General features: G+C 50.6%; 1 protein-coding gene across 5 annotated transcripts in view; it reads left to right on the top strand.

Moving 5' to 3' along the window:
* KMT2A (lysine methyltransferase 2A) overlaps positions 1-12,378 on the top strand; it is a gene marked incomplete at its 5' end in the record, with an annotated part of 101,330 nt that overhangs the window by 65,007 nt on the left and 23,945 nt on the right. For all 5 annotated transcript variants that reach the window (XM_080640381.1, XM_080640380.1, XM_080640379.1 and 2 more), the window contains 10 exons: positions 83-276; positions 564-670; positions 1,362-1,499; positions 2,175-2,333; positions 2,590-2,707; positions 3,145-3,223; positions 5,694-5,854; positions 6,043-6,228; positions 6,401-10,628; positions 11,179-11,256. In XM_080640381.1, coding sequence (XP_080496507.1) covers positions 83-276; positions 564-670; positions 1,362-1,499; positions 2,175-2,333; positions 2,590-2,707; positions 3,145-3,223; positions 5,694-5,854; positions 6,043-6,228; positions 6,401-10,628; positions 11,179-11,256 — 5,448 coding nt within the window. The remainder of the gene's footprint in view (positions 1-82; positions 277-563; positions 671-1,361; positions 1,500-2,174; positions 2,334-2,589; positions 2,708-3,144; positions 3,224-5,693; positions 5,855-6,042; positions 6,229-6,400; positions 10,629-11,178; positions 11,257-12,378) is intronic.

Raw genomic sequence — 12,378 nt, 5'->3', positions numbered from 1 at the left:
GATGAGATGAAGAATGTCATTATTGTGTACAGTTCTGGGTCGCTATGGGGTCAGTAAAGCCTGTCGAATCGATTATTTCCAGCAGTGGGATGCTACCCAACGCAGTGCTTCCGCCTTCACTTGACCATAATTATGCTCAGTGGCAGGAGCGAGAGGACAGCGGCCACACTGAGCAGCCTCCTTTAATGAAGAAAATCATTCCGGCTCCCAAACCTAAAGGGCCTGGAGAACCAGACTCGCCCACTCCCCTGCACCCTCCTACGCCACCGGCTTTGAGTAAGGATGCCAATGATTGACTTTGGGAATCTAAATTTAATATCCTTGCGCATTAGAAATTTTCAGGTGATCCTTAAATGTAATAAAATCACTCTTTTTGCTTCACTTGGAATGTTAACAAGGAATTTATAGAAATACTCTAATAAGTGGTGGGATAGCATAACTTGGCACACTTTTTGAAAGTGTTCATTTTAAAGGTTATGGGCTATTTGAGCCGAATTGTTTTCTTTTTCCTGGAAATCAAAATTAGTGTCGCCAGTTTTAATTGGGTGTCTTTGGGCTCCAAGGTACTGATAGGAGTCGAGAAGATAGTCCAGAACTGAACCCACCCCCGGGCATAGAAGATAACAGACAATGTGCATTATGTTTGACTTACGGCGATGACAGTGCCAATGTAAGTACCTCGGCCAGGGGTCCTACTTGCTAGGATGCTCAGAATGAGCTGTGTGACCTTGGTGTCTAAACTTGATGACTGGGTATTGTGGAACTTGGGGTTATTTCTATAACTGATTTAAAAGATGATTTGCCTTAAATTAACCTGCTGATGTCTAGTAACTTATACCTTCTCAAAAAGATTTTTTGAAAGTCAATAAAATACAAGTTGCACATTAAATAACTTGTATTTAACATGTTAAGCGCCCAGACAAAACAAACTGGCGCTTAACATGTTAATGCAGTAGAGCAGAATGGCTACGGTCCATTTCTGTGCTGCTGACCTTAGCAAGGAGCTTAACCTCTCTGACCCTCAGTTTCATCTTTAAAATGAGCATAAGAAGAAGATTCCTTACCTCAGAATGGTTCTGAGGACTAAAGGAGGTGATGTGTAAGGCCTTGTGCACTGCCTGGCACATAGTCCACTTATTTTCTAATTCTCCTGTCTGTGGAAGAGGCGATCAGAAAGGACAGAAGTGGAAACAGGAACGTTGAGAAAGAAGTCGGATTTTTTTTTTTTTTTAATGTGTGTGTTCACTTAAAGAATTTTAATTAGTTTATTGAAGTTGTCTTGACTGAGGTAAAGCAAATACCAAGGAAAACTTTCTTTGACATAATATTCTTTAAAGAGAAAAGAAATCTCTGTTTCCCAGGATGCTGGCCGCTTGCTGTACATTGGCCAGAATGAGTGGACACATGTAAACTGCGCTCTGTGGTCGGCAGAAGTGTTTGAGGACGATGACGGGTCACTGAAGAACGTGCACATGGCTGTGATCCGGGGCAAGCAGCTGGTAAGGACGCAGGGAATGCCATCAAAGAGGCTCCCTCTGTTTCCAGATGTGCTGTCTGTGGCTAGGTGCTGCCTCACTGCTGTTTCCCATATGCCTTTGGGGTGGCCAGCCAGTACCGAGTATTGATGTCCACTGTGGGCAGCTGACTCTCCTGACCCTGGGAGTATGGGCAAAAAAGGACCAAGTGTCCTCCCTGGAGAAGAGCCCTGACGGTGACTGACAGAATAAGGTGGTGCCACAGCCTAGTGACAGGGAAATGTCAACCACGGGATATGTGTGTCTGTTAAACCTGATAACTAGAACACCATTATGTTTCTGACTCGGATACTCTTTCTAGAACGGAGTTCTTTGGGATGGAATAGCTTTCTAAAGAGATGATGTTTTTAGCCTTGATCTTCAAAGTTTTCTCTAAACCAATTTGCATCCTAGAAGAAAAACTGTTTTGGTCCAAATTCTAAATCAAATTGTAATATTTAACTTTAGTAGTTATATGACCCATGGACCATGGGAGAGAAAAGGTTTGTGGAGAAGACTTTATGGCTCATATCCCTTCCCTGTGATTCAGCAGATTATCAATAAACAAAATTACTTCTAGGAAACCCTAGAATGGGGAGGTGGAAAATGGCTTGAAATATTTAACATCTGACTCAGGCTGTGTTCATTCTGTATTGTTAGCGATGCGAATTCTGCCAAAAGCCAGGCGCCACTGTAGGCTGCTGCCTCACCTCTTGCACTAGCAACTACCACTTCATGTGCTCCCGGGCCAAGAATTGCGTCTTCCTGGATGATAAGAAGGTGTACTGCCAGCGGCACCGGGATCTGATCAAAGGCGAGGTGAGAGAGCTTCCATTGTTTTTTGAATTCTCCGGGAATTCAGGGAAAAGAGATGGAAAATAGCAAGCAAGGTCGCAACTTGGCTTTACCTTCTCCTAGGTGTTCCTAGCACCTGCTCCTCTTAGGAAGATGTAGGAGTTCTCATAGTGGAACCGGTGATCTGAGAGCTGTGCCCTGCCCCTCTGAGAGAGGCAGTATTTGTGAGCATAGTCTGTGAAGGGACAGCCAAGTACAGCTCCTCTGGGTTTCATTTTAGGTGGTTCCTGAGAATGGATTTGAAGTCTTCAGAAGAGTGTTTGTGGACTTTGAAGGAATCAGCTTGAGGAGGAAGTTCCTTAATGGCTTGGAACCAGAAAATATTCACATGATGATTGGTAGGACATGGGCCTGAGTTGTAGGGGAGGCTGGATGTAGCATTGGGGTACTTTCTAGTCTTCGGTTATGAAATTATTTTATACTAGAGGCCCGTTGCATGGATTGGTGCACCGGTGGAGTCCCTCAGCCTTGCCTGGCCTGCAGGGATCGGACTGAAACTGGCTTGCCGACATCCCCCCAAAGAATCCCGATTGCAACCAGGCGGCTCTCGGGTGATGCACCCCGGAATCGGGCTCCCTCCTCTCTGCTTCCGGTGCATCACCCGAGAACCGCAGCTGCCAAGTCACCACAACTCGGCAGCTCCTGCATTGAGCGTCTGCCCCCTGGTAGTCAGTGCACATCATAGCTACCAGTCGGATGGTCGGACGGTCACTTAAACTGTTATATATATAGATATACCGTTATCTCCTCTAATCACTGTTCTCTCCTTGGCCAGGCTCCATGACAATCGACTGCTTGGGAATTCTCAACGATCTGTCTGACTGTGAGGACAAGCTGTTTCCAGTTGGATACCAGTAAGTACCGCCGCACAGGGAAGACAGCTGCCCCACAGCCTGAGCACGCTGAAGCGGTCATTGGTCACGTTGTTAGGTGTAGAGCCACTCTTGTGAGTTACTTCTGCTACTAAAAATTAACTACTTTTTTGCTACTTCTTGTAGATGAGGACTAACGTATCATTTTATGTCAGCTAAATCCAGTTATGGAAGAAAAACATTGAATAATATCGTGATAAGTTTGCACAGTGACAGGTCATCACTAGAACTAATGGTGTGGTCACATTGTAAGGAATAAAAATGTTGAATCACTGCCCTGGTCCGATTGCTCAGTTGCTTAGAGCTTTGTCCCCATATGCCAAGGATACAGGTTCAGGCCCCAGTCAGGGCACACACAGGAGCAACCAATGAGTGCATGAATAAGTGGGACGGCAAAGCGATGTTTTTCTCTCTATCGCTCCCTTCATGTCTCTAAAATCAATAAAATAAAGTTAAAATTTTTTTTAATTAAAAAAAATTCAATCACTATATTGTACACCTGGAACTAATATGACTAATTTGCTATTGTGCACCAACTAACTATACTTAAATTTAAAAAAAAAAAAAATTTTTTTTCAGAAGAATCCTATCTAATAAAAGAGTAATATATAAATTGACCATCACTCCAACACACAAAATGGCTGCCCCCATGTGGTCAAAGATGGCTGCCCCCATGTGGACATAAGATAGCCTGCAGGGGAGGGCAGTTGTGGGCAATCAACCAGCAGGGGAGGGCAGTTAGGGGTGACCAGGCCAGCAGAGGAGGGCAGTTGGGGGTGACCAGGCCAGCAGGGGAGGGCAGTTGGGGGGAACCAGGCCAGCAGGGGAGGGCAGTTGGGGGGAACCAGGCCAGCAGGGGAGGGCAGTTGGGGGGAACCAGGCCAGCAAGGGAGGGCAATCGCAGGGAACCAGGCCTACAGGGGAGGGCAGTTAGGGGTAATTGGGCCAGCAGGGGGCAGTTAGGCATCGATCAGGCTGGCAGGGGAGTGATTAGGGGGTGATCAGGCTGGCAGGCAGAAGTGGTTAGTGGCAATCAGGCAGGCAGGCAGGCGAGTGGTTGGGAGCCAGCAGTCCTGGATTGTAAGAGGGATCCCAGATTGGGGAGGGTACAGGCTGGGTTGAGGGACCTCCCCCGCACCCCCGTGCACAAATTTCGTGCACCGGGCCTCTGGTCTATACATAAAAGCCTAAGCGACCGGTCAACTGGTAGCTATGATGTGCACTGACCACCAGGGGGCAGAAACTCAACACACAGGCATGGAAACATGGAACAGTCTGATGAATCTCGGGGGATTCGTGCACTGGTGGGGTTCCTCAGCCTGGCCTACATGGATCGGGCTGAAACCGGCAGTCCTACATTCCCTGGGGGGTCCCGTATTACTAGAGGGCAGCACCAGGCCTCTAGTTTCTAAATAAAATCTAAACAGAAAACACAATGCCAGTCTCTGCGATTCCATTCATCTGGATTCAGAAGTTTAGATTGTTGTCATGGGTCACACACACCTTGTGCCTCTATCCTCAGGTTTACGTTTTCTAGGTCCTTATAAAAATATAACCCCACAAAAATAATCAGGTATTCTAGTAGGAATTTATAATTTTTCCCATATGCAGCAAGTTGTTTAAACTTCTAACAAGCTAACAATATAAATTCAAAATTCCCTTTCTAGCTCTCCCCCTTTAGAGTTTCATTTTGCTACATAGACTTTAACTTAGTCTACCTCCCAGTGCTAACGACAGTTTGCACTGCTTACTTAGCTGGCAGCTCTGAGTGTGAACAGCTCCCTCAGCATCCAGCACATCTGAAGCAGTTACACTTCCCTTGTCTCATGGGGCGTTTGTCCCAAAGGAAACATCTCGGGTTTGCTCTGTCCTCACTTTGTACATATCGTGGGGCAGTGGTCCCTTCCTGAGGCCCAATAACTGTTTCCTGCAGGAGTTAGTATTTTTTCTCTGCATTTTAGAATATTTTACAATTTTTGTCCCCTGCTTACAATACACTTTTTTAAAAGAAGACTTGATGTTGGTTTCTAAGAAGCTAGTAAAAAACAAGGTCTTTCAAAAAGCTTGGAACATTCTGCCCTAGCTGGTTTGGCTCAGTGTGTTGGCCTGCAGACTGAAGGGACTCAGGTTCCATTCCGGTCAAGGGCACAAAACCAGGTTTCGGGCCTGATCCCCAGTAGGGGGCGTGCAGGAGGCAGCTGATCAATGATTTTCTCTCATCGATATTTCTATCTCGCTCTCCCTCTCTCTTTCTTCTGAAATCAGTAAAAATATTTTTTAATAAAATAAAAAGCTTGGAACATCCTAATTTGGGAAATCTGTAAGAGTCCAGGAAATAAAGCTAAATTCTGTAAATCGAGACCGGGGGATCTGGGATGAGAAGAGGTTTTGACAAATGTCAGTCTTTGCTTCTGGACCCTCACCTCTGCTGGTCTCTACAAACCTTCGCCAGGTGTTCCCGGGTGTACTGGAGCACCACGGACGCCCGCAAGCGCTGCGTGTACACGTGCAAGATCGTGGAGTGCCGCCCGCCAGCCATGGAGCCAGACATCAATAGCACCGTCGAGCATGATGAAAACAGGACCATTGCCCACAGTCCAACATCTTTTGCAGGTTGGTCTTTAATCAAGGTGTCACTTGAATTGTACTTTTGGGAATACTGGGATTGAAGCATGGGGAGAATGTCACTTCTTTGGGAGGTCTCATTCGAGAATTTCCCTAACAGCTGACTTTTTATTGGGCCATTTGTTTGATACCTTATTGGGACTGTATTTAGTAAGGGTTTTTATATCCTACCACAGAAATGTCATCCAAAGAAAGTCAAAACGCAGCTGAAATTGTAAGTCCTTCATCACCAGACCGACCTCCTCATACGCAAACCTCTGGTTCCTGTTTTTATCATGTCATCTCAAAGGTTCCTAGGATTCGCACACCCAGTTATTCTCCAACACAGAGGCCTGCTGGCTGTCGGCCACTGCCTTCTGCAGGTAAGGGTTTCATTGACTCCAAGGTCAGCTCAGACATGAATTTGTGATTTTTTTCAGGCCACTTTATTTTAGTGCCTTAAGCTTACTGAAAATGTTGATTTTTCGTTACCGATAATGACTACCCACATTGGTTCTGTCTGTGATAGACTGTCACTTTCTCTCTCTCCTTTAGGAAGTCCTACTCCTACCACTCACGAAATCGTCACAGTGGGTGACCCTTTACTGTCCTCCGGGCTCCGAAGCATTGGCTCCAGGCGGCACAGTGTGCCTTCCTCAGCACCCCAGCAGTCGAGACTCCGGATGATGTCTCCAGTGAGAGCAGGGAGTACTTACTCCAAGAATAGTGGCTCCTCCGTCTCCGCCCCAGGGACCACTGCGGACCTGGAGTCCAGTGCCAAAGCAGTCGATCATGTCTTAGGGCCGCTGACTTCAAATACTAACTTAAGGCAAAACACTCCCACCGCTTCCAGTTTGCAGAGGACAGTGGTTATGATGGCCACCAAAACCAGTCATGTGGATGGCTCTGCATCTTCAGAAATGAAGTATCCTAGCGCTTCAGACCTGGCCTCTAGCAGCTCCTCTTTGAAAGGAGAAAAGACCAAAATGCTGAGCTCCAAGAGTTCCGAGGGCTCTGCTCATAACATGGCCCACACTGGCCTCCCTAAACTGGCCCCGCAGCGTCATAGTCTACCATCGGGCGAACCAAGTGTTAGTAAGATGGGCACGTTTGCAGAATTCTCCTCAGTGCCGTTTTCCTCCAGAGAGGCTCTCCCCCTCCCACCGCTCCACCTGAGGGGGCAGAGGAATGACTGGGACCCACATCCAGACCCCACCCAGGTGGGGAGTGCCCCCAGTGAGGGCGACATGGAAGTCAAAGCCTTGAAGCTGTCGGGAGTGAGCAGCAGATCGTCTCTCCTCAGCGAACACATGGGCTCTAGTTCCAGAGACAGGAGGCAGAAAGGGAAGAAGTCTTGTAAAGAAACTTTGAAAGAAAAGCGTTCCAGTAAGTCCTTCTTGGAGCCTGGTCAGGTAACCGCTGGTGAGGAAGGAAACCTAAAAGCGGAGTTTGCGGATGAAGTTTTGCCTCCTGAGTTTCCGGGGCAACGGCCATGTAACAATGTGTCTTCTGATAAGATTGGGGACAGAGTCCTTGCTGCTCCTGGAGTCCCCAAAGCTCCGTCCGTGCAAGGAGAAGGCCCTGCCACGGAATTACAGACGCCCCGAAAACGCACGGTCAAAGTAACACTGACACCGCTGAAGATGGAAGGTGAGAGTCAGTCCAGAAGTGCCCTGAAGGAAAACAGTCCTGCTTCCCCTTTGCAAATAGAGTCAGCCTCGCCAGCAGAGCCAGTTTCCACCTCCGAAAGTCCAGGAGCTGGGCCAGTGGCCCAGCCAAGCCCCAGCAGTACCTCCTCCCAGGAGCCTCCAAGTAACAGCTATCAAACTCGCCCCGTCCAGGACAGGAATCTCATGCTTCCCGACGGGCCCAAGCCCCAGGAGGACGGGTCTTTCAAAAGGAGGTACCCCCGTCGGAGCGCCAGGGCCCGCTCCAACATGTTCTTCGGGCTCACCCCCCTCTACGGAGTCAGGTCCTACGGGGAAGAAGACCTTCCATTCTACAGCAGCTCATCGGGGAAGAAACGAGGCAAGAGGTCAGCTGAAGGGCAGGTGGATGGGGCTGACGACTTGAGCACTTCCGACGAGGACGACCTGTACTATTACAACTTCACCCGGACGGTGATCGCAGCAGGGGCAGAGGAGCGGCTGGCGGCCCACAACCTGTTCCGGGAGGAGGAGCAGTGTGATCTCCCGAGAATCTCACAGCTGGATGGTGTTGATGACGGGACAGAGAGCGATACCAGTGTCACGGCCACCACGAGGAAGACCAGCCAGATTCCAAAAAGAAATGGGAAAGAGAACGGTACAGAGAACCTCAAGCTGGACCGTCCCGAAGACGGGGAGAAGGAACATGTCGTCAAGAGTTCTGTGGGCCACAAAAGCGAGCCCAAAGCGGAGAACTGCCACTCTGTGAGCCGAGGGAAGACCCAGGGGCAGGACTCCCTGGAGGCTCAGCTCAGCTCCTTGGAGTCCAGCCGCAGGGTCCACACGAGCGCCCCCTCGGACAAGGCCTTGCTGGACACCTACAACCCCGAGCTCCTGAAGTCGGACTCTGACAACAACAACAGCGACGACTGCGGGAACATCCTGCCCTCAGACATCATGGACTTTGTCCTGAAGAACACGCCCTCCATGCAGGCCTTGGGAGAGAGTCCGGAGTCCTCGTCCTCGGAACTCCTGAACCTGGGCGAGGGCCTGGGCCTCGACAGCAACCGTGAGAAGGACATGGGTCTGTTTGAAGTGTTTTCTCAGCAGCTGCCAACCGCGGAGCCTGTGGACAGCAGTGTCTCTTCGTCCATCTCAGCCGAAGAGCAGTTCGAGCTGCCGCTCGAGCTGCCGTCCGACCTCTCGGTACTGACCACGCGGAGCCCCACGGTCCCCGGCCCGAACCCCGGCAGGCTAGCCGTCATCACAGACACAGCAGAGAAGAGAGTCGCCATCCCGGAGAAGCCCGTGGCCGCCTCCGAGGATGACCCAGCGCTGCTGAGCCCGGGAGTCGACTCCGCGCCCGAAGGCCACATGACTCCTGACCGTTTCATCCAGGGACACATGGACGCTGACCTCGCCAGCCCCCCGTGCGGCACAGTGGAGCAGAGCCGTGGCAGCAGTCAGGATTTAACTAGGAGCAGCAGCACCCCTGGCCTCCAGGTACCGGCTTCCCCTACTGTGCCCATCCAGAACCAGAAATACGGGCCCAGTTCTGCCGAGAGCCCTGGCCCGTCTCAGATCTCTAATGCGGCCGTGCAGACCACACCTCCCCACCTGAAGCCACCCACTGAGAAGCTCATTGTCGTTAACCAGAACATGCAGCCACTTTACGTGCTCCAGACTCTGCCGAACGGCGTGACCCAGAAAATCCAGTTGACCTCTTCCGTTAGTTCTGCACCCAGTGTGATGGAGGCAAACACTTCTGTGCTGGGGCCCATGGGCAGTGGCCTCGCACTAACCACAGGGCTAAACCCAGGCCTGCAGACGCCTCAGCCTCTGTTCCCTCCTGCTGGCAAAGGCTTGCTGCCCGTGCCTCACCACCAGCACTTACACCCCTTCCCCGCAGCTGCTCAGGGCAGTTTTCCACCCACCATCAGCAGTTCTCCTCCAGGCCTGCTCATTGGGGTGCAGCCTTCTCCAGATCCCCAACTTCTGGTGTCCGAAGCCAGCCAGAGGACGGACCTCAGCACCACGGTAGTCACTCCTTCCTCTGGACTCAAGAAAAGACCCATATCTCGCCTACAGACCCGAAAGAATAAGAAGCTTGCTCCCTCTAGCACCCCTTCAAACATTGCCCCCTCCGATGTGGTTTCTAACATGACACTGATTAACTTCACACCCTCCCAGCTTCCAAATCACCCCAACCTGTTAGATTTGGGGTCACTTAACACGTCATCTCACCGGACTGTCCCCAACATCATAAAAAGGTCTAAGTCTGGCGTCATGTATTTTGAACAGGCACCCCTGTTACCACAGACGGTGGGCGGACCTGCCACAGTGACGGGCACATCAACTGGGAGCCAGGACACTGGCCATCTTGCTTCAGGGCCCGTGGCCGGCTTGGCGTCGGGTTCCTCTGTCTTGAATGTCGTATCCATGCAAACGACAACAGCACCTACGAGTAGTGCGTCGGTTCCAGGACATGTCACATTGACCAACCCGCGGTTGCTGGGTGCCCCAGACACTGACTCCATAAGCAGCCTGTTAATTAAAGCCAGCCAGCAGGGCCTGGGGATCCAGGACCCGCCCGGGGCTCTGCTGCCCAGTTCAGGAATATTTCCCCAGCTGGGGTCGCTGCAGACCCCCTCTACCTCGGCAATAACAGCTGCATCTGGCGTCTGCATCCTCCCCACAATGCAGACAGGGGGCCTAGCGGCGGCCTCCCCCTCCAGGGACACCGAAGATCACTATCAGCTTCAGCATGTGAGCCAGCTCCTGGCCAGCAAAGCGGGAATCCTCCCTTCCCAGCGGGATCCTGAAGCTGCTCCAGGGACCCAGGGGCCCAGCTTCACGCAGGCAGCAGATACTCCTAACAGCCTGGGGCTGGAGCCGAAGAAGGTGGCCTCCTCTGCCGGACAGGCCCGCGCAGCCTCCCCTGTGGGCTCCCCCTCCTCTGGACCCCAGTCCACAAGCCCCTCCGTGCCAGGTCCTGCTCAGCCCAAACCAAAAAGCAAGCGTATCCAGCTGCCTTTGGACAAAGGGAATGGCAAAAAGCACAAGGTCTCCCACCAGCGGACCAGCTCCTCGGAAGCACACGTTCCGGACCAGGAGACCCACATGTCCTCGTCCACAGGGTGAGAGCCCAGTGTCGGCCGTGCTGGGTCTGTGGGGTCCGGGACCCGAGCTGAGGCTGGGTAAGGGGTCATCTGTGAGAGGGGCAGCCTTCTGTCCACGTTTGCAGTGGTCGGGTATTTTGTGGATTTTAAATGATTGTTTTTTCACTCACCGTGGTGACTTACAGAGCAAACTTCAACGCCATTCGTGAGCAGTGGGTCTCCTGCATAGAACCAGGTCTCTCCTCGGCTCTGATGTAACAGTGCTGCTGCTTGCTGCTGTTGCTTCTTTGCTGAGGCCGAGGGATGCTAAGGGTGGTTATTCCTGTTCAGAGTGCACAAGTGAATTTTACATATATATGCGCCCAGGGAGCCACCATACAGATTGAGCTAGAAAGCCTCCCTAGTGTTCCAGAGGTGCCTGGTGTCATGGTCAGCTCCCCGCAGGGCACCCACACCCCCTGCATCGCCACAGGCTGGCGTTCTGCTCACGAGGTTTACCAGAGCCCGACCATCGTTTCTGCGGACTGACACCCACCCTGGTGCATATGTGCTAATGGTTCTGTTTCAGGGCCCCCGCAGCAGAGGCCGAGCAGCAGGACACAGCTGATGGGGAACCAGCTGCACCAGAGTGTGGGCAGCCCCCCAGGTGAGCAGAGGAAGGTCTCCAAGACCAAGTCCTCATTAAAACATCCTTCTTCCTATTTGTGTGGATCTGTGTGGACGGTATTCTAATCCTCACCAGAGAATATGTTTATTGATTTGAGTGGGAAACATTGATCAGGTGCCTCTCGCATGCACCGCGATAGGCATTGAATCCACAACTCAGGCACGTGCCCTGACCGGGAATCAAACCTGCAACCCTTTTGTGCACAAGACAATGCTCCAACCAACTGAGCCATTTGGTCAGGTTGCCAAAGTTATTTCAATGGAAGTAATGTAGTATAGAATTATTTAAGTAATGGATAATGGTTCCCTGTTTGTCCTTCCTAACCACATCCCAATCTGTTCCTTAGAGCTAACATGGCTAATAATTTGTTTTCATTCATGGGGACATTTTTTAAAATACGTTTTTATTGATTTGAAAGGAAGAGTGATATAGAGATTAAAGCATCATTGAGAGAAACATTGATCGACTGCCACCTCCATGCCCCCTACTGGCAATGGAGACCACAACCTGGGCATGTGCCCTGACCAGGAACCAGACCCTGACCTCCTGGTTCATAGGTTGCCACTGAGCCATGCCGGCCAGGCTTGGAGACCTTTATGTGCATACACAGATATGTGTGGTACACATAAGGACACGTATATACTTTTTTTTTACATAGAATGAATAATGCTATACATACTGTTCTTTACCTGGTTTTATCACTTATTGAATTGTGTGCACATTTCTGTACGGTGTTTATAGATGCACTTTATATTTTAACTAGTGACCCAGTGCACGAAATTCGTGTACATTAAAAGGGGATTAATTAGAGGAAATAATTTAATATTACTATTTGCCCTTTCTCTATAATAGAAGTGTCAGAGATGAAAGAAAATTAGTAAAATGTATATGAAAACCTTCCTCCTGTCAGAGTCTGGGGCTCACCAGGGGACCCAAAGTCAAGTCCCTGCCCACCCACATGCACCTCAAAATTGCGTGAGACCCAGACCTGGCCAGCCCCCACCCCCATTGGGCTAGATCCAGACCCAGCCAGTCCCACCCTTGACAAGCCCTGCCCAGCAGGGGATGTAGCCTCAGGTCCCCTGGCCCGGCGCTAGGATG

This window comes from Plecotus auritus (genome assembly GCF_963455305.1).
Source record: "Plecotus auritus genome assembly, chromosome: 9".
Classification (NCBI taxonomy): Eukaryota; Metazoa; Chordata; class Mammalia; order Chiroptera; family Vespertilionidae; genus Plecotus; species Plecotus auritus.
The sequence above is the reverse complement of the archived record's forward strand: the minus strand, read 5'-3'. Positions and strand labels throughout refer to the sequence as shown.